General features: G+C 40.8%; 1 protein-coding gene and 1 long non-coding RNA gene across 5 annotated transcripts in view; one reads left to right on the forward strand and one right to left on the reverse strand.

Moving 5' to 3' along the window:
- INSC (INSC spindle orientation adaptor protein) overlaps nucleotides 1-20,707 on the forward strand; it is a 128,270-nt gene that overhangs the window by 63,257 nt on the left and 44,306 nt on the right. For all 3 annotated transcript variants that reach the window (XM_003919869.3, XM_003919870.3, XM_074401135.1), the window contains 2 exons: nucleotides 612-735; nucleotides 12,459-12,572. In XM_003919869.3, coding sequence (XP_003919918.1) covers nucleotides 612-735; nucleotides 12,459-12,572 — 238 coding nt within the window. The remainder of the gene's footprint in view (nucleotides 1-611; nucleotides 736-12,458; nucleotides 12,573-20,707) is intronic.
- Nucleotides 723-20,707, reverse strand: part of LOC141584864 (uncharacterized) — an 82,847-nt gene continuing 62,862 nt past the window's right edge. For both annotated transcript variants that reach the window (XR_012518105.1, XR_012518106.1), the window contains one exon: nucleotides 723-9,912. This is a non-coding gene — a long non-coding RNA (uncharacterized LOC141584864). The remainder of the gene's footprint in view (nucleotides 9,913-20,707) is intronic.

Below are 20,707 nucleotides of genomic sequence, written 5' to 3' on the forward strand. Positions count from 1 at the left end.
CCTGTGTCCTGAAGATAAAACCTGGGTCTTGGCATCCCCTGAGCTCCCTAGGGTCTTTTGCTTTCCTGGGTGGAACATTGTCAGGCTACAGGGGTAAATTTGAACCTGATCTCCCTGTTTTTCTTGTCTGGAAAGAAAATTCTCAAGGTTCTCTGCACACTCTAGGCAGCCATTTCTTAAAGGGCCACAGGCATTGCCATCCACATTTACAGAGCTCACTAGCATTACCTGGCACTTGGCACCTCTCCTTGAAGCTTCTTGCCCCTCCACATCCACCCCAACATTACTGAGAAGATAGACCCTGGCTGCAATGATGGCAGATTCTCTAGGGAGAAGCCCAGAGGTATAGGTTTTCCACACTCTGATGGCCTTTATTCCTGGTGATGTGGATGGTAGTTCTCATCTCAGGCCAGGATTTTCCTGCATACTAAGAGACCAGGGGATGAGCCAGATATGGGATAGTCTCTGACTCCCAGTTGTGGATGTCCTTCCCTCTAGGATACTTTCACCCCACACTAGACTTGGAGTAGGTCCAGTTCTGGCCCCTGCAGTGTTTCTGGGCTGACCACCTGCCCTTTCCAGTGATCCACCTCATGGTTTCTTCCCTTCAGGTGCCTTCAGGTTGAGAATGAGCATGTCCTGAAGTCAATGAAGGCCTGTGTGAGTGAGACCCTGAGCATGCTGGGCCAGCACTTTGGCCAGCTGCTGGAGCTGGCCCTGACACGGGAGGTACAGGTCAGTGCAGGCTGGGCTTCAGGGAAGGGTTCCTGTGTGGACCCTTGTGGGAAAGGTGGGTAAGAGGGGCTGAGCCAGGCTTGGGGAAGCTACTGATGTGGACTTTATTGGGAAACATCCTACTCAAACCACCAAAGTCAACTCCAGAGTCTGTGAAACAAAACTGCCAGAGCTGGGCTGAGGCTTCCCAAGCACCTAAGCCAATTCTGCATTTTCCAGATGTGAAAATCTTGAGCCCAGAGAGGGCAGAAACTTATCCAAGGTCATAGAGCAAGATGGTGGCAGAGCCCAGCATCTCCTAATTACACTTTTGGTATTGCTCCCACCACCCTCAATCTCTGTTGAGTTATTGTTCACAGTGCATCTGATGGATCCTTACTATCCTGAAAGAATTGAGGCACCTGCAGGGAATACGCCAATTCTAGAAATCCTGACAACAGAGAAGAACCTGGAAAGGTCATATAGTGTAGCCCAGGCGTCCCCAAACTTTTTACATAGGGGGCCAGTTCACTGTCCCTCAGACCGTTGGAGGGCCACCACATACTGTGCTCCTCTCACTGACCACCAGTGAAAGAGGTGCCCCTTCCTGAAGTCCCGTGGGGGGCCGGATAAATGGCCTCAGGGGGCTGCATGCGGCCCTTGGGCTGTAGTTTGGGGACGCCTGGTCTAGCCCCTGCCTCTAGGCAAGCTTGTGCTTAATTCCAGAAAGAGAGAGGGCTTTGGAGTCTGACAGATCTACTTTCAAACTGTGGTTCACCATGGAGCCTTGGTTAAGGTCCTGAACCTCTCTCAACCTTGTTTTCCTTCTCTATAAATTGAGAGACTTTCCCCAGAAGAAAAGTGAGAGGACTAAGTAGAGGCATATGGAAGGTGCTTAGCACATAGTATGGGTTAAATACATGTTATTTCCCTCCCTTGCCCTTTGCTATTTTAAAAACCTCCCAGTAAAGCAGCTTCCATAAGGTTTTCATTATGAAAGGTATTTATGGTTATTTATAGTTACAGAAATACTGTGTTACATATTTGCCATTCTTTTCCCACCATCAAATAAAAGCCTACCACAAATAACAAATCTCTTTCCATATTGGCTCCTCTCCAAATTCAGCCTCTCTGCTGAGCCCAGGGTATGCTTTCTCTTCTTCCTGAGTGTTTGATTGTTTGACCCTCTGGCCTGACTTGCATGCTGGTCCTGCCTCACCCCCACACCTCCTACAAGGCCCCATGTCAGTGAGCTCTTCCTAGGTAGTATCACCCTCCACCCCAACCACAGGAAGGTTCTCAAGGGCCACTCTCCATGTTTTGACAGGGACAAAAGGAAGAAAGGGCTACAGGCTGGGGTGCTGGGGCAGGCACTTGAAACTGATGAGCCAGTGCTGACAGTCACATGCAGGGGCAGGCGGTGATCAATCCTCAAGTCCAGAGGGACCCATGGGACACAAGGAACAAAATGGGCAAAGAAGCTGAGGGAGTGAAGAGCAAGAAATATTGGAGTTAGTGGTGGGGAGGGAGACCTGGAACAACTTCTGAGCAGGGGTACAGGTGCTGGCTGCTGCTTTTTATGCCATTTTTTGTGCCAACTTGCCTGGAAGTGCCAGGTTCAATTAAAAAGGCTGAAAAGGAGGTGTTAAGTTGGACTGTGAATGAAAGCCAGCTGGGTTTGGAACTAGTCATCAGTGTTTTCTATGAGGCAGCGAAGAGGCAGGGTATCTTTGATGCTTTAGGTCAGGAGAGCCTGGGAAAATCTCTCCGGGCTGGCTTGGAACCTACTTCCCTAGACTTTGGGCTGTATATTTGGATCCATTCTGGTATTTCTTCATTCTGACCATATCTAGGGTGAAACTCCTGATCTGGTGCTTCTACTTCCCCAGCTGTTCCCCGCTTTATTGCCAGGTCTGACCGCCTGGTTCACTGATGCCTGGCTTGGAAGCTGAGCAGACCAGCTCTTGCTCTGTTAGAATGGGTTCCTTATTGGCATCCCACCACTGATGGGAGTATGGGGAGGTGGGTGGCCACATGTCCTCCACTTATCTGCATATGATTTTTCTTCCTGATCACCCCATTTCCTGTTGGTTTCCCCCCTTCCTGCCAGCATGTCACATGGTTTCCTCCATGCCCTCCTTTTGGCTGAGGTTGCCATCCTCATTATATATTTTTGGCTGATCTTTGGCTTCTTTTTACATTAGAAAGTTTCCATACAGGGCAGCAGTGACATCAGGAAATATATTGGCTGAAGACAGTAATTTATGTTCAGCGTTTTAAGCATGTATTTCTTAAACTAATGACTCAGATATTGTTCTTCAGGATGTTAGTAATTATACCAGGATCCTACATTTGTGCTGTCTTGTAAATGAAATCAAATCCATTTCTTTGTATCAAAACTTGTCTTATGATGTGCTATTCTGTACTGCAAATCTTCCAAAAGGTCCTCATGTACTCACAGTATTTCTTGTCTGACCTGAGCTTCTATAGGCAGGGATTTTGGTTTGTTTTGCTCATGCATATATATCTAATAACTAGAACAATATCTGGCATAGAATGTTAAGCAACATATTCCAAATTTTCAGGGTCACAGATTTAAAAAGTATTATTAATACACCAATTTACTTCTTCTGAGATGCTGGTGTTTTAGGAAATGCAATTCGGGAAACATTCTTTTAGTACTACAAAGTCATGTAGGCTCTTGAGCAGAGGAACAAATCTCCCCACCCACTCCACCCCAGTATTAAGGGCTCCTTGGACTCTTTCATTTATGGTTGGGAAAGACTGGTACAAATTGAGAAGTCCTGAAGGAAACTCCCATTGTTGTACAGTCAGTCTAGAATAAAGTTGTTGAAGGAAACACAACTTCCCACACACTGGAATGAGGCCCTCCTGGCTGGGATGAACAAAGTATGAAAATTGAATAGATTGTACAACCTAAGAATCTGGGACTTGGATTATTTCTAGAGTAAAAGGATTTAATTTTTTTCTTTTACTTATTTTTTTTCCAGGGAACTTATAAAATGGGATAGGATCATATTAAAATTTTGGAAATCTTTATGTTTGTTATCTGACAAGTATGTTTGGATTATCTTTGTATTACCATTTAATCTCATTGCAGCTTCTACTTACCTATATTGGGCAACATGGGTGAGCAAAATCTGTTCAGTGGGAGAGTGGAAAATAGAATAGGAAACAAATTTCAATGCTTTTACTTTTAGGAATAATCCGAAGTCCCAAATTCTTAGGTTAGCACAATCTCTTCAATTTTCATACCTTGTTCATCTCACCCAGGAGGGCCTCATTCCAGTGTGTGGGGAGTTGGGTTTCCTTCAGCAGCTGTAGGCCAGGTTCTTTCTTCAATAATGAGAGGGGTTCCTTCAGGACTTCTCAATTTATACTAGTCTTCCCCAACCATAACTAAAAGGGCTCAAGAAGCCCTTAATACTGGATACATGATGCTATCATAGCACTACCTATATATTCTCAGAAAGTTAAAATAAGCCAATCTTCAATCCCTAAAGAATTTCAGGAACTCTAGACAACATTTTGTCCCAGGATGCCACCCTTAGGGTTGCCAAAGGCCTTGTCAGATAAATGCTCATCAGTAGCCGAAAAACAAAACAAAAAAAAGAATGTGTGACTGAGACTGTCTTGGTTGCAGCCTTGGCAGGATGTTAGTCAGTTTGTTTCAGTTAAATATAGTCTATAAAGATTTGTGAACATACACTCACTGGGGGAAAATATCCACCATAGGTTAATTATGTTAGTATGTTTACCATACATGGAGAAAAAAATGCCTCTTTTCTCACTGACAGGCATTTGAACCTTTTTTCTTTTCCTGTAAAGTCAGGCATTTGCAACTTCTTTACTAGGACTTGCTTGATTTGCATTCTTTCCCATCCAGCATATCCAAAACATCTTAATTTGTAGCTCCCTCAAAACACTGTGTTTCTGTCACCCCAGCATGCATTGATTTGGGCTTCTTGAAGTGATAGACCAGTAGTCTTCAAACCACTTCAAGTGCACTGCATTCCCCAGGTTCCCAAAGATTTCCCAGGAGAAATGCAAGCACATATTCTTTTAAGGAAATCTTATTTCCAGATCTTTAATTTTCATTTGTTTTCTTTCTTAAAAACAATCTTCCCAATACTACACTGAGTTTTTTAATAGGCCTTCTATTACTTTCCAAAAGGAATACTCTTCACCCATCCAAATCTAACAGTGCATTGCCTGGCCATGCAAAAATCTGGGTATGGGAGTGGAGAATCAAGCAAAGGAAAAGCCTTCACTTACGAACCATTAAGGCCCTTAGGCTTCCATGAATTATTTCCATGCTTCATACAGTTTATGTTGAGAGTGCCATTAGAAATTTTGTATTTTTTCTGGTGTGAGAAGTTTTTCAATTCAGATATATGGTAGTGTGTGTGTGTGTGTGTGTGTGTGTGTGTGTGTGTGTGTACGTGGTTGGAGAGATGATTATGAAAGTTGAAAGTTTTCAATTTATTTTATCCCTTCCATCCATTTATTCTCAAATAGTGTATGGCTCTTGAGGGACATTCTCCTTAGACCAAAGCAAAGAGAGCACTGGTAGGACACATCAAGCACTAAAAATTGTTTTTTTTTTTTTAGGTTGTTATATCTGAGCGAGTTGTTAGGAAATCACCACACTCTGAGATCTGATTGTGAGTCCTTTATTGCCAGCCATTGAGAGTCAGCTCACACTCAAAATCTCACAGCCCTGAGGAAGGGGTTTGATTTCCTTTTATATGTTGCTCAGGGTAAGGGGGCAAAGTGAAGTTTTACAGAAGCAGAATAAGCAAGTTAGGGGAGGAGGCTGGTAACTTGTAGGCAGGAGGCTCCCATGATTTTTGATTAATTAAGGTTATATACAAGCAGTTCCCATGATTGCTGGTTACCAAGGGGGGCATTCGGTGTTTTCCATACAATCAATCAAGGGGGTATTCACAATAGCAAGTGGGCTTGTCAAGCAGCATATGGTTACAATGGTTATATGTTACTATAGTTCTAAGCACAACATGACCCAGTATAGTGTGGCCCAGGTATGCACTCAAGGGAGAAATGGTGAGGGGAGAAGCCAAGATGGAGTCAGTCAGGCTCACATCTAAGATGGAGTTGGTTTGGTTCATCTCAAGGACACATATATAAATGCAAGCAATTCCTTTTAGCTATTTTTCATACTCATTCCTAGGATGTGACATTAGCTGGAAAAAAGTATCTTTGTAGAGCCAAAGACTCTAAAGGTTAATGACACTGATTCTTTTAAATGTAACTGAAATATGCTTTTGACAACAATTAAAATTTTCAAGATATAGTGGATAAAATACAGATATAAATTTTACATTTTTAAAAAATTTGTTGCACATTATTTAAGATAACAAAGTCTGTTTTGCCAAAATATTTTTTGAAATATCTACACTACTTTTTACTACCTGTTAACAAAAGAAAAAATTAATTGCTAGCAGTTATACTAATTAGATTTAAGCAGTATATACCTTTTTTTTTTCTTTAAATACATAGGAAAATTTGATCATGAGAACTACTAAAATTAATTGACTTATTTATGATTTTTAAATTCTCAGTTCTTATTTAAAATGCTCCAAAGTTTAATACATATGTACCCATTTACTAAAGGAATACTGTGCTTTTTAAATCATATTCTTAGGTTTGTTATTAACTTAGATTATTAACACATATTACTTTGCATTATTACATATTCAGTAAATTATTTTATCTTGGCTTTATAACATGTACAAATAAATCAAATTTTATTTTAGGTCTAATTTATTTGAATATTGACAGTTTTTAGATTTTTTCCCATAGAAAATAATCTTCATAATTATTTGTCAGTAGATTTTTGCATTTCTTGAAATACATATAGAAACATTTCTTAAATAGAAATGAAGTCAGGTCTTTTTTAAGAAAAAATTAACTCCGACTTGACTGACTGGGTTGACTAAAAGAACTATCTTTGCCAATTAGGTTATAGGGTGCTTATTTTTCATAAATTAAGTAAGTAAATGCTTCAAGCTTTTGACAAAACATATTTGAAGAACAAAAATATTTTATTAAAAATTGTATTGGCAATGAAATTAATCATATTTTGATTTTCCCAATCCTTTCAGAATAATTTGGGTGACTCAAGGTGCTCTTAAGTGAAAAAGTAATGGTTGTAATTAATAGTTATCTGATAAGTCTTGGTAAAGTACTTTTGGAATTTTTCCCAGAAATTGAGAAAGTAAATGAACAGCTCTAATGATTGGGTAACAAATGCTTTTGCAAGTCAAGTCTTTTCCAATTCTTTGCTTCTGTCAATTTTGAGGAGGACCAATTTCGAGGAGTTATCAGCTGCCAGATTATTAAAAAACTGTTTGATGATAGATTGCTATGTGATTATGTAACTTCAAAGATGACTCAAGGGGTTGAGTGATGTACGCAAACTATTCTCATTCCCCTCTATTAATTTATGGGAAAAAGATTTTTTGGAGTTTACATCTAAAAATATAGCACTAAATCAGTATTCCATCATGGATACATAAATGAATTAGCTTAAAAGGATAAAAAGCCTCATTCATCTCATTTAGAGATATATTTATTTTAGAAATTAAATTTGTATAACTTACAATTATCAAAATTGATAACCTATTTATTTCATTTTGACCAATTGGGCTGATAATAATCCTCAACCAAGAAAAGATTTTTTTTAATACAGAGCCTGATAGTAACAGGAAATAGCATTTCAAATTTCAATAATAAGTGTAATAAGGGTGATCAATAAAACACTTTAAAACTTAAATATATTACATTAAATTCTGAAAGAAAACTGAAATGGGAATATAAATTTAATGGAAGATGCAGAATGCTAAAAAAGAGTTTATTCATGTATTTTTAAGTGTGAATGATGATGGTATCAAGTTGTTTTGGTATTTAGAATCTATTGAATATATCTGACAGAGTGATGTAATGGTTTTATTTTACATCAATATTTGCAATTTCTGGAAGTTACATTCTTTCCAACTTTGCTTTTTAAACTTATGATTAAAAAAATTTAGCTGTCAAATTAAAAATGTGCAAGAGTTCATATATTTTTCAAAATGTTTTAAGGGTTAAATTACAAAAAATATTCTTTTGACGTGAGATACACAGGTGCTTCTCATTCTGTATCAGGAGGGCTGTTGTCCCTGTCTCTTGCTAGAGGGTTGCTTAAACTTTAAGATCCCTATCTGCTGGCAAGGGTTTTCATTTGGTTTCCGCACTTGCTACATTTGAACATCATCCTCAGCAGATATCTGAACTGAGGCCACTCTTGATGTTCCCGAATTCTGAGTCCAGGAGGGCCAGTACCTTTGCCAGGTGCTTCTCAGAATAGCATCTTCCTATAGCTTTTTAATATACCAGTTTTGAATAGCATTTCTTTCTGCTACATTTTTTTTTCAGTGATGAACTCTGCCTCCAGTGTTCTCTTTCCCTCTGTTAATCCCCTATTGCTTTTAGAGAGACTCATTTGAATTTCTAACAATTTATTCTTCTTCTCATGTTGGTCTTTTACCTTTTCTAACTCATAGTGAATGTAGCATCTGGATCTGAGCTACTTTTCTGCTTTTACTTCCCTTTGCTTTCTGACATATTCTTTTGTTTTTCCAACAAACTAATCTAGATGTTGAGATTTCCCTGATTGAGAGAAATGAAATTAAGTTTTGGGTCTGTCAAAATACTTTAGTTCTAAGAGATCTTATCCACATTTATGTTCCAAAATTGGATATTCCCACTTAGGAAGTATTTTCCCATCTGACCAATAGCTTATCTAAACCTGGATATAATTATTATTTTGTTTATCTTCTCTTCAGCACACCCAATCTTTCTCTGCTTCCCTCAGAGTCCTAATTAATGCATTTCTCCAGAGAGCTCTGTTAGGACAAAGGAAATACTGCATCTCTACTTCAACAAACCTTCACCTGAAATGGTTTATCCAGTAATCCTTCAAATAGTTCATGTTGGTCTCTGTAGTCTTTTCCTGTGTTCTGTGCTCTATTATTAAAACATTAAAAAAAACACCAACAGCAATTGCTTTTATTATATCTCATTTTAAGGGTCAGTAATTTGGATGGGGCTTGCATAAGTGATTCTTCCATTCCATGCAGCAACAACCGATGTGGTATTCAGCTGGCAGGTAGCTTGAAGAGTGCTAGACAGTAGTATTCACTTGCATGTTTGGTGCCATGGAAGGTATGGCTGGAAGGCTGGTCTTAGCTAAGGGTATTGAAAGGGATCCTACACTTGGGTTTTCTAGCATGATAGTCTCAGAGTTATCAAACTTCTGATGTGGAAGATCAGGGCTCCCAAAACAGTATTCCAAGATGCCTGGCTGCAAGCTTCAATCAAAGCTTTTTATGACCTGCCCTTGGAAGTCTTAAGAACACTTCTGCCAAATGCTGGCTTCTATTGGTCAAGCAAGGCATTAAGATCAGCCTAGATTCAAGGGAAAAGGAATTAGAATTCATCTGTCTATAAAAGGAATTTGTAGAAATTTGTAGAAAGGAATTTGTAGCCATCTTTAATCTCCCCATCCTGTCAATAATACCAGCATTATATGCAACCCCTGTGCACAGACCTCTACTAGGTCTGATTATTGACTTTCTGTCCAAAGCTTTACAGAGAGATCTTATAATATTTTCCTGTCTCCTTCTGAGGAGCTCATGCCAATTTTGTCTTTGAGAGTTTACCTCCCTTCTGATAGATTTCTTTGGGTTGTAGTCACTCTTTTTCAGATTGACAAACAATGAAAAATACATTTTTTCTTTTCTCATTCCTTATCCAGAGAAGTTAAACTGCATGCATCTCCTTAGCCCCTTTTATCCCTTTCCCTTGGTATTTAAGATCTTATTTTTTTGTTTCATGTCTGCCTAGTATGAATTTTAAGAAAATATTTGTCATTCGGCCTCAGCCTATCTTCTCTTATTTTTTTTTCAGTCTTTTACCACTCTTCTCATTATACAGAGTGAGGCATATTTTTAAAACTTCTCCAATTTCTGCTTGATTTCCTGAAGAAAACACCTTGATTTGTAGAGACTCTGTCAGTTTGAGGCAGACACTAAGGTAGTAGATAGGCAATTCCTACGACGGATGCAGAGGAAGAAGCAGAAGCAGGCATGGAAAGCCATGTTGCAGGTCTGACATCTGAGAAAGAAAAGGAGGAAGGAAAAGAGACAGGGAATCAAGCCAAAATCTCCTGATGTAGGAGTCCCCTGTCCCACAGTCATGCTGGAAGTAGCTTAGGGGAAGCCTGGCTTTGGCAAGAACACCGGGTGAATCCACAGGGGCAGTTGCAAGGTCCTCACTCACAAGCTCTGGTTACCAACACATAGTGTTAGATGGGAAGGGAATGGGAAGCCAGGATGAAGACTCTCTCCTATTTGGTGAGAGCTATTAATGAGACTGGGCAGTAGCCTTGCCTTGAGGCTTCCATCTCCACTAGTCCAGGTGAGGCCCTGTCTACATTAAAGAAGATGGATTTACTGACCTTCGAAAATGGGACATTGAATTCAGAGGAGTCAGGGCCCAACTCCTCCGTAGACCACACTTCTGGTCCTTTCCAGCTCTGACATACGGATATTTAGGGCCTCGAAGATTTCAGTGGCATCTTTGATTTCATCTTTCCAGATTTACACTGTGGAAAGGATGCTTCCAACTTTTCTTTGTCAGAGAGCTGATTCACTGAGCCATATCTGAGGTATAATTACTGTATATATGTGTATAGAAATTAACATGAAATTATTCTCAGATTTAAATTGTCTAATATTAGCAGCTGATTGCAAAAGACATTGGGTTTGAATTGTTTAATGTAATGCTAATTTGCTTCAAGTGCAAACACTAATCAGGAACATTAGGTAATTATCATTTAGGTACAGGACCCCAATATATGAAATTTGCATTTTCATGTGAGCATTAGTATCACACGTGTAGCTGCTTACGGTAACGGTGGGGAAGAATTCTAAGAAGTGTGATTATTACAGAGATTTGTAGTGACAAATCTTGCTTATTAATTTTACCTTTTCTTGAATCTCTAACAAGAGGCATCTATCAAAACTTAGAGCATAATTTTTATATTTAATGTAGTTTGATTAAATATACACTTAATCTTAGACTGCTATGTCTAGATTAGCATAATGCCTGTGTATGAAGAATTTCATAAATTTGAATAAAGAAGACAAAAGGGAGAGCAATTTACCTTGAGCCTCAAACCTCTTAATTTTAATCATTTTACAAACAGGGCAACCAAAGTATAAGGAGCTTATCTTAACCGCACAAGATCAGAAAATTGTAACTGCTTACAATTTTATTTTGCTTTCACCTGGAAGGTACCATTAGAAGTCCTTTATATATATTGACAACCTTAAAAATGGACATAACTCCCTTAAAAGATAGAAATTGTTATTTACACCATTTAAATTATTTATTTATTTGAGATGGGGGTCTTGCTATATTTCCCAGGCTATTCTTGAACTCCTGGACTTGGCCCTACCCCCTGCCTCAGTCTTCCATGTAGCTGAGACTTATAGGCATGTACCACTGCAGCCAGCTTATTTTTACACCACTTTATAGATGAGGAAACTGAGGCAAAGAAAGGCTAAGCTGCTCCAAGTGTTGCTCCTGTCTTTTCCAAAACACCAGTGTTTAATTAAAAATAAATTTCACTTTAATGTTTTGAAATAAACCTGGCAACTGAAACTGCATGAGTGGCTTCTCAGAGCACCCAGGTCTGGAGATCTTACTTTCTTGCATGAGGCCCTCAAAGGTTGCTCTTCCCAGTCTCTATCTTCATTCTTTCTAGGAGAAACTTGAGCTACTGGCCTTAAATTAGCAGGAAGGAATCCTTTATTATCAATGAATCACATGCTCCAAAGCAAATGGTGGTTAATGAAGTGGTTTCAAGTTACATAAAAAAATATTCCCCCAGAAATTGGCTAAACTTTTCTAGAAATAATCTTCATATTGTATTTGTTTATGAATCTTTCATTTGCTTTCCTTCTTGAATCTCCCTTGGTCTTATGTTCAGTCATTTCCAGCGCCTCTCACCGCTACCCTCAGGTTCTTCAGCCTTGATCAGTGTGACATTCCTCACCTAATTACACACCCTTTGACAGTATTCCCAGTGTTGCTATTTCATTTTGGCCACACCCCCCAAACAATAAGCTACTGGAGAGGGCAAATGTCCAAGAAAAAATATCCCTCAGGCAGTAAACTACTGTGGAATACTTCTCTTGACTTAACCCTTGAACCCATCACTCAGTTGGAGTTTACCGTTGGCTAATAGGCATTCAAAATGAGCAAATTCTTTGGTCATAGCTGTAGCCACTCACTGGCTTTCAACTTGATGGTTTGTTAATTTAACTAATGATTTATGTTCTCTTTAGAAGCCAATAGTATTTGCTGAGCCCATCAATGTTGGGGACTGATTTTCTGAGGGACTAGGGCAAGGCTAATTATTGCCCATGTCCCAGGGGTTTCAAATGATCCCATATCTCTAAAAGGTAGCTTAGACTTTACCTTGACTGATACCTTTCCCAAAACTAGAACCTCATTGCCCTCACAGTGGGGCAGTGGATAGGGGCAGGAGTAGATTTCATGGTTATGATTAGGAGCATGGGCCCACTGGTGTTCCACTAAAATTAGCAGAGGGTAGAGGGGGTAAGTAACTAGCTAACTTTTCTCTCTCTTCTTAGGCACTGGTGAGAAAAATTGATGCCTCGGACAATATCTACACCACAGAGTCCACCACGGGGAACCTGTTCAGCCTGACCCAGGAGGGGGCTCCTTTGTGCCGCATCATAGCCAAGGTGAGCTTCACGGTTAGGGGCCAAAATGGCAGGCCTGGGGAAGTACGAGGAAGCTCACTTGTTCAGTGGGAATGGCTGGCTAAGGAGGCCTATCTTGGTCCCTGCATTAGCTTGCTGTGTGATCTTGGGAGAGTCACCTATCCTATCTGGGCCTTGGTGTCTCCATTTTTAATAGGTGGCTAGCTAGCCCCTCTGATTTCATTTCCCACTTGAGATAGAAATCTGGTGCCCTCAGAGCCTCTATCATCTTTCTTTATGTAGTGTATGTTATAAATATCAACCCTCCTTCTCCGTCTCCACACATCCTTCCCTTCCTGGTAGCTGTGTTGTCCTGAGGTCCATGGGATGTGGTGGTTTAGTGAATAAAGAAACCATCTGGCCTGTGGCATTTTGGGTGATCTATTGACCTTATATGGCTCCCTGACATCATGATTGTAAGACATGTGCTGTCTCAAACACAGTTCAAGGAAAAGGTTTTTTTTCATATAGACGTGTGTATAGCTTAAACTCTATCCACATCTCTTAATGCTCCTGCCATAACAACATACACCCCGTGATATTTAGCAGTAACATTAGCAGGAGAAAGAGGAGGAACAGTTTTATGAACATGACCTTTGCCACAAACTCAGAAGCATTTGTTTTCTGGGTTCTCATCCAGTTCTCTCAGTACCCTTTTACGTCCCCTTAGAATCTTATGAACCACAGCATCTGCCTATGATCCCTGGAAAAGCAGCAGGAGAATCTGGGTCCTCTATTGTTTTGTCACCAAAGATACCGGCCCCTGTTCAGCAGGCATCAAGACAAGATGGGCTCTGAAATACACTGCCTCTGCCTGTCCTAAGCTTTCCTACTCCTCCCCCAAAAGGAGGCTATACAGTTCTCTGAACAAAATAAAATGTAAGGATTTGCTCAAGGAATACAAGAAGGGAGAAGAATGCAGGTTAAACTTCAAAGCAGGCTTGATTCAAGTAATGCATCTCAATTCTGTTGGCATCCTTTCAGGGCTTCCTATCAGTTTCTCCCTCTCCCAGGCTGAAAAGGAGCCCAGAGACAGCCTCCCTCTCTCCTCTGGCTCTCTCTGTTGGTTGGGTCCTACATTCTGGCCATAGGCTGGGGTGACTGTGGCTGTTCCAGCTGCTTGTCTGAGGAGAAATCAGAGGAAGGACAAGGACATAAGTTATGGCCTTCACACCTTTTGTCTTTGTGATTTGAACATCTTTCTCCCTTTTGCCACTTGGAAAACTCTTACTCAGCATTCCACACTCAACTCTGTATTCTTCTGTATTGCTTTCCAGACACCCTCCTGTGATGTCTAAAAAGAGTAGCAGGCACTATCTCAGCACTTACCATATTCTATTTTGTTATGTGTTTTAAGCTGTGTGCCTTTTAAGGACAGAAACATCTGAATCATCTCTGTGTCCTTAGTGCCTAGTGCAATGTCTGCACAAAGCGGGTACTCAAAGAGTTTGTTGAATGAGAAAGTTACAAATTCATAGATCCAAAATCTCTGAGAGTTGAGAGGGAACTGAAGTTCATTTGACCTTCAACTTCAGTAGGGGGTTCTGAGGGGCTGTTGAGAATCCAATGGGTCATCCTGTGTCCAGAAACAGATTCACCAGTTGTGAAGTTTTTAAATAAACCCCCTTATCTCTCATGTCCCCAATTCTAAGGCAAGCTCTCAGAGTACTACACTTTGAGAGCTACAAAGCTGGTATGGTACTCCCTAACAACATTTATACTCAGGCTAGATTAATATATATTAGAAGAAAATTCACATATATTTGATTCTATTATATTTCTGACACTATATCAATGAGATCTCATGTAATTCTTATGATTCTGTGAGGAGGGTGATACTAACATTTTATACAAATGAAGGCGCTGAGGAACAGAGAAAGTAAATAACTTGCTCAAGACCATATACCTAGCAAGTTGAACTGAAGGTATTAAAATTGTGAACTTTGATTCCAAAAGATTCATTGCACTTATATATCTGGAAGTGGATCTCAGATTTGTGAGCACAGAAGCTTATGAAATTATTGCAGCCTTACTTAAGTAGAAGATTGTAGAGTTATGAATTCAAAGTGGGCAATTATTTAGAACAAGAAAATAATTCAGGAATATTTCTAAAAGGCAATTCTATACCAGGTTGGTTTGCAATAATTCACTTACTTGATAAAGTGATGCCAAACACATTAACATATCCTACTAAACTCAAACCAAGCATGTCCCTCACACTCAACTTCATGGCTGGATCTGAAAAATGCCTGCTGCCACTCCAATACTACATTTGGAGAAGACTAAATCAAAAAGGATGGTGGTTTTCATTAATTGCAATGGGGGTTGTAACTCATTAGCTTCATGGTTAACTTGCCCCTGAACTTGGCTTCAAGACACTTAGAGCAAAAATAGGTAACTGGTAGCCCTAGCACCTCAGTAAGGTCTTTTGTTTCCTGTTTCCATTCTCCCTTTTCACTTGAGCTGTGACATCATCATCAGAGATAGAACCAGGGATCTAATTGGTAGCAAAGTTATGTCCTTCAATAAGTTTGCTTAAGTTGCTAGTCACAGGAAGATGCCCCAGAAACAGTGGTTCCCAGTGCCCACTCTGTATCGCAGTCCCTCAGGGAGTTTGTGGAAAATGCAGATACTTTTGCCCTTCCCAAGATTTCCTGGGGTCCTTGGGTAAGACCTGAGAGTTTTCATTTTAACAAGCTCTACAAGTAATTCTGAAGCATGGCCAGACTCTCAGTATCACTGATCTAAGCCCTTAAGGCAATATTAAGAGTAGAGCAGGGTAAATGCTTGTCAACTCTTGTGAGTGGAGAAGTGAATTGTATGTAATAGCAATAGCTAACATTTGAGTGTTGTTGTGTTCTGTCCTTAAGGCATTACATACTTCATTTCTTTTAAGTCATGAAACCTTTCTAAAAGAAGATACCATGTTGTTACCATCAATAGTTGAGGAAATGGTTTAAGGAACTTATTCCATATTATACAGCTGACAAGGAGTAGAGACAGAATTGAACCCCAGTCTCTTTAATTTTAATTCAGAGTTCATGGTCCTATATCCCACAGTGGTGACTTCTGATTCAATTCTTGGCCCTTCAGGTCCTTGAGCCAAAGTGTGACTCAGGAGTTCTCAATCCTGGATACACATTAGAACTACTAGGGAGCTTTTTTTGGATTCTGATTTAATTGGTCTGGAGTAGGTCCCAGGATGAATATTTTAGCTTTCTAAGTGATTCTACTGTGCTAAATGGTTTCAGGACCTCTACTCTCTTTTGGGAGTCATTTACATGTATTTAACCTGAAGAGCTTGTGGTCATGTTGGGGCAAAGGGAATGGAAGAGGCAGCATTGGATCTGTTTTCTCCAAGGCTTCTGTAACTCAAATATTTAACTTGGTCAAGAATGCTGACTGTAGATTTTTGTCTTGGTACTGTGAGGGAACAGCAAACAGTTCCAGCCTCTGAGTTGAAACTGACTCAATGTTAGTTTAATGATTAACTTCAAACAGTAAGTAGATGAATTTCTTTTGGAACGTTGATCATTTTTCCCTTTCAAAATGAGTTGCAAACACATGCTGGGTTTGGGTTCTCTGTATGGATCAGAGGTCTGGATGGGAAAAGGACTTTTTCTGAATGGTGCATGGGGTCTGAAGATGTTTTATGTTTTGTAAAGAATGAGCCTTAGAAGTTTCCTGGGAAGGAAACTTTGCTGGGCAGGAGCTCTGCAGCTCTGGGTGTTCTTTTTCAGGACCTAGGCACTCAAGGTCTGTTTCCATGTGCCACTCGATATAGACAGCTCCTACTACCTGCCTGCATTTGTGCTTCATGTTCAGGAAAGCAGAGAGGGGACATGCATTTGGTTGCAAGTCAAGATGATGTTTAGCCTCCTGTAGAGTCAGTCCCCTGTCAGGACCAGGCCTTAACTCTAGTTAAACATTAATCCCAAACATTTCCAGTTGTAGAAAGCAGGGGAAAAGGCCTGTGTTGGGACAAGAGGGCAGCTCTCATCCCAGCTCTGCCACTAGCTCACCGAAGGAGGTTGGCCAGACCACTGGGGATTGACGCCTCCTTTGTGGCCTGAGGATGCTGGACTGTATATTTAAGACACCTTCCAAATCTACCACGCTGCCTGCCTTTCCCAGTGTTTTCATGGGAAAAGTAAGGATGCAATTTTACTTTTATCCTGTTCTGTTTTAAAACACAAGGCTAAGGTTAACTATTTTCCACATTTAGTCATCACTTCCTTCGTTTCTGTCCACAGGCTTCTCACCTGTTCCATCCCCTCCTCAGCTACTCAGAGGTCTCGCATGCCCTCAACACTCCCCTGGGCTCTCAAGTGCCATGACCAAGAGTTGTTAAAAATTTGGAATGATCTTTTGGTTATTTACATGGGCCATACCCTCCAGAGCCTGCCAAGAGAGATACTTGAGTCTCACTGAATATTAATAACAACAGTGATAATAATTACTATTTATTGGTGGTGTCCTATGTGTCCAGGCCCTGTGCAGGGACTTTCACACAGTTGTTGTATCTTGTCCACATGCACCCGTCTGAGAAGTGTATCAGTGACCCTTTTTTACAGGTTAGAACTCCAGGACACACAATGGTTGAATACCTTGAGCAGTTGACTCTTGAAACCAAATTTGCCCAGCTCTGGAGTCAGTGCTATTTCCATTTCACCACCTCAGTTGGTTAAAACTTAAAGTCTTTCCCTTTCCAGACAAAACTCTGCTACAACAAATCTGTCTCCCTCTTAATCAGTATTTCCTCTTTCTCTGCTCCTGGTGCACTGCACAGTGATCAGCTTGCTTGTTCTCGGTATAAGGCTGGTGGAGGTCAAAATTGGGAGGCACTGACAGGAGTTGGGGATGAAGGGGAGATTCTGAGCTTTCTGAAGCCAGAAGTGATCAACTCTGATGATGTTGGCGGTGATGACAGCTGTAGTAGCAGTAGTAATAATAAATTTATTTTTATGGCACTCACTTTGTGCCAGATAATGTTCTAAGGGCTTTATACAAATAACATATTTGAACCTCCCAACAATCCTCTGTGGTAAGCAGGATCTACCCCCATTTTCCAATTGGGGATCTAAGACAGCAAAGAGGTCCACAGCTAGTAAGTGACTGAACTGGAATTTGTACCTGGCTATTGGGCAGTAAAGGCTATGTGCCTGGTTACTGTTCTGAACTGCTTCTCAGCAGCCCCTCCTCTTCTTCTTTCTCCCACCTTCCTCCCCTTTCTTTTCCTTCCTTCTACCCACCTTCCATGCCCATTGTTTACTCAGGCATGGTGCTATGCTTTCTATTCACCATCTCATCTGATGCTCTGACAGTCTTTTAATATGTTATAATTCCCATTTTGAAGATGAAGAAACGGAGTTTCAGAAAGGACATAAATAATTTATTCAAGCAGAGCTGGGATTTTACCCAGGTCTGTAGATTCCAGAAACTTAATCTCAACCTTTTGATCTGATGTTTAGGGTCCAAGGGATAGAGTAGACAGAGTGTTGAAGCAGAGAGAAGATTCAGGGAGGACTTCCATCTTTCCATCCCATCTTTCTGGGCTGGAAAAGGGAGTTTCTGAATCTTTTCTTTGGGAGAAGATGGGAGACTAATTCCTCCCACAGAGTCACTGTGTTTGGGTTTCCAGTTCCAACAGTGAAGTAGGAGTTGGGAGTCTTCGACAAGCACTGGACAGTATCCTCACCTTGGATGCTCAGTAGATGTACCCAATGTTGCGATAATGTGGGGCAGTGACCTAGTGGCCTTCCTTATCCACCTCTTTGGGGCCTGCTGTGGTGTTTGTTTGGGCCCTTCATCTATCTGAGCTGCTTCTGGGAGAGGAACTTGGGTAACCTATCTGAGGCTTGTCCTCTCAACTTCTTGGGTTCCTCTGAAGGCTAAAGAATAGGCACAGACCTCTCCATGATGATGGTCGCAAACCCCATCCCTTCCCCTGTGCAGGGTGCAGAAAACTCCTCTGGGCTTCATCAAAATTATCCCCCCACCACCAATAACTCCTCTGTTATTCCCTCTACCAGCAGCCTGCACTCCCCACAAGTGATTTCTTACTATTTTATGACAGTTCATCCCAAATCTCTCTGAATAATTCATACTGTTATGCGGCTGGGCTCTGAGCCGGAGCTTTCTATAAAATTAAACAAGCTTCAGCCAACAGTGTGATTCTGCTAGCTCAGGCCATTCCTAGCTTCACTCCAGGATGAGGGCTGCACTTGGATCTTGAATGGGGGCTCCAGAGTGGTCCTCAAGACCAATCCATCTTATTTCCTCTATGGCCTCCTTCTTCATCTCTCCTCCAAAATATACTAGCCCTTGGGGCCCCTTTCATGAGAGTATGAGACACTCTTCTAACCAGGAAACCTCACATAGCCTGACCCTTACCCACTGTCCAGAACCAGGTAGTAGGCCTTTCCACATGCACTAACTCAACTGCACCCCCTAAAGCTCAGACATATAGCTATTGTAGCCCATTTTAGTCTAACAACCAGCATCAAAAGCCAGGATTTAGACTAGAATCTCATTCTTTTGGATCCAGGAATTTCCCTCTCCCTTTCCTGGTAGCTAAAAATGCTAAGAAGGCCATTTTTCATAGGCTTGAGAGAGATGTAATGAGACTGCATTGCAAATGCATGCAGAGGCTTAAATATAGTTGTGCTGGGCTCAGTACCTCCTGAGTCAAAGGAGGGCTGCCACATTCATCCTGGCTCAGGCCTCATGCATGTTCTTTGGCATTGTTTCTTCATTGTCTGCTGCAGATGTAAATGTCTGTCAGTCAGTCATCTCTCTCTCTCTCATCTATCTACATATAAATATAATATGATTTATATAATATGTATATTTATAATTAATATGCAATAGGTAATTGATTTATACAATATGCATAAAATAAATAATATGCAATATGATTCAATATAAGCAAACACATATATAAATATATATCTAATATGTAAATATATAGATATATATTATATCTGGAGGAAGGCTAGTAAGACCAGCAGGACTGGCTGAGGAGAGCTTAGGACTTCTATTTCTTTTCTTCTCATTTTGAAGAGTAACCTGTTTTTGCTTCAGTGATTTTCTGAGTGAGATCTGTATGTAGAACCCTCATGCAGATGTCTCAGGAGCCATGGGAAAGTAGGAAGGCAGGAGTAAAGGTTGTGGAACAGGAAATCAGAGGGGTAAGTGTCTGTCTCATGCCAGACATTTTTATTGGAGTAATTACATGCATTTAAAATCAGAATGGTTCTGTCTTGACCATTTTACAACCCTCCAGCCTCTGAGCATGTTAGGGGCTCCTACTCTGTGCTCCCTTAACCCTCCTTGCACCCCCAACCACATGCCATTGCTTCTTTACCCAGTTTTCTATCTACTTTTAAAGTCATATGCCTTCTCTATGAGACCATGAGTTCAGTATGGATGGGACTGAAGCAGTCTTGCTCAGTGTCTGGCATATAATAAACCATTAACATTTTTGAATGCATGAATGAATGTACCAGCCCTAAGCTATGCCCTTTCACACCAAAAGAAATGAGGGGAATTGAACCACCCCAAAGGAAATATAAAAGTTGTGATCACTCTTAGCTGATTCTAAAATGTCAGAAATTATGAACTCCCCCAGAGTTGGATACCTTCATTTTGATCCCTGAAGTGATCAGCAGCAAAACTCTTAGAATGAAAAGGGCCCATGAGCCTCTCATTTTGGAGTGGAGGGGAAGGGAACATCCAGGACTCAGCTATTTTGGTGAACCTGTGCTGGGCTGCTTCTTTCAATTTCCCATTCATTGTTTTATCAGTCATGCACTGCTGTGTCCTCAGCACACATGAAACAGAGCCTGGCACATAGTATGTGCTTTTGTTGCCAGAGTTCTCAAAAATCTGATAGAGGGTTGTCTTCTGCTGAACTTGCCTTCTTTCTGTAACATTTTGCTCAGTTTTAGGAACCGGTGCAAGGAGGTTAGTCCCAGGAGTGACGAGGTTAAAAGTGAGTGCCCTGAGGGACCCAGTTCAGATCAGTTGCTCATGCATTATTTACTGCTGCCAACCCTACGCACCCTGCCTGCCTTCAGGGTGGGAGAGAGAGAGAGAGAGATCTAGGCAAAGCTAGA

Source organism: Saimiri boliviensis, chromosome 6 (assembly GCF_048565385.1).
Source record: "Saimiri boliviensis isolate mSaiBol1 chromosome 6, mSaiBol1.pri, whole genome shotgun sequence".
Taxonomy (NCBI): domain Eukaryota; kingdom Metazoa; phylum Chordata; class Mammalia; order Primates; family Cebidae; genus Saimiri; species Saimiri boliviensis.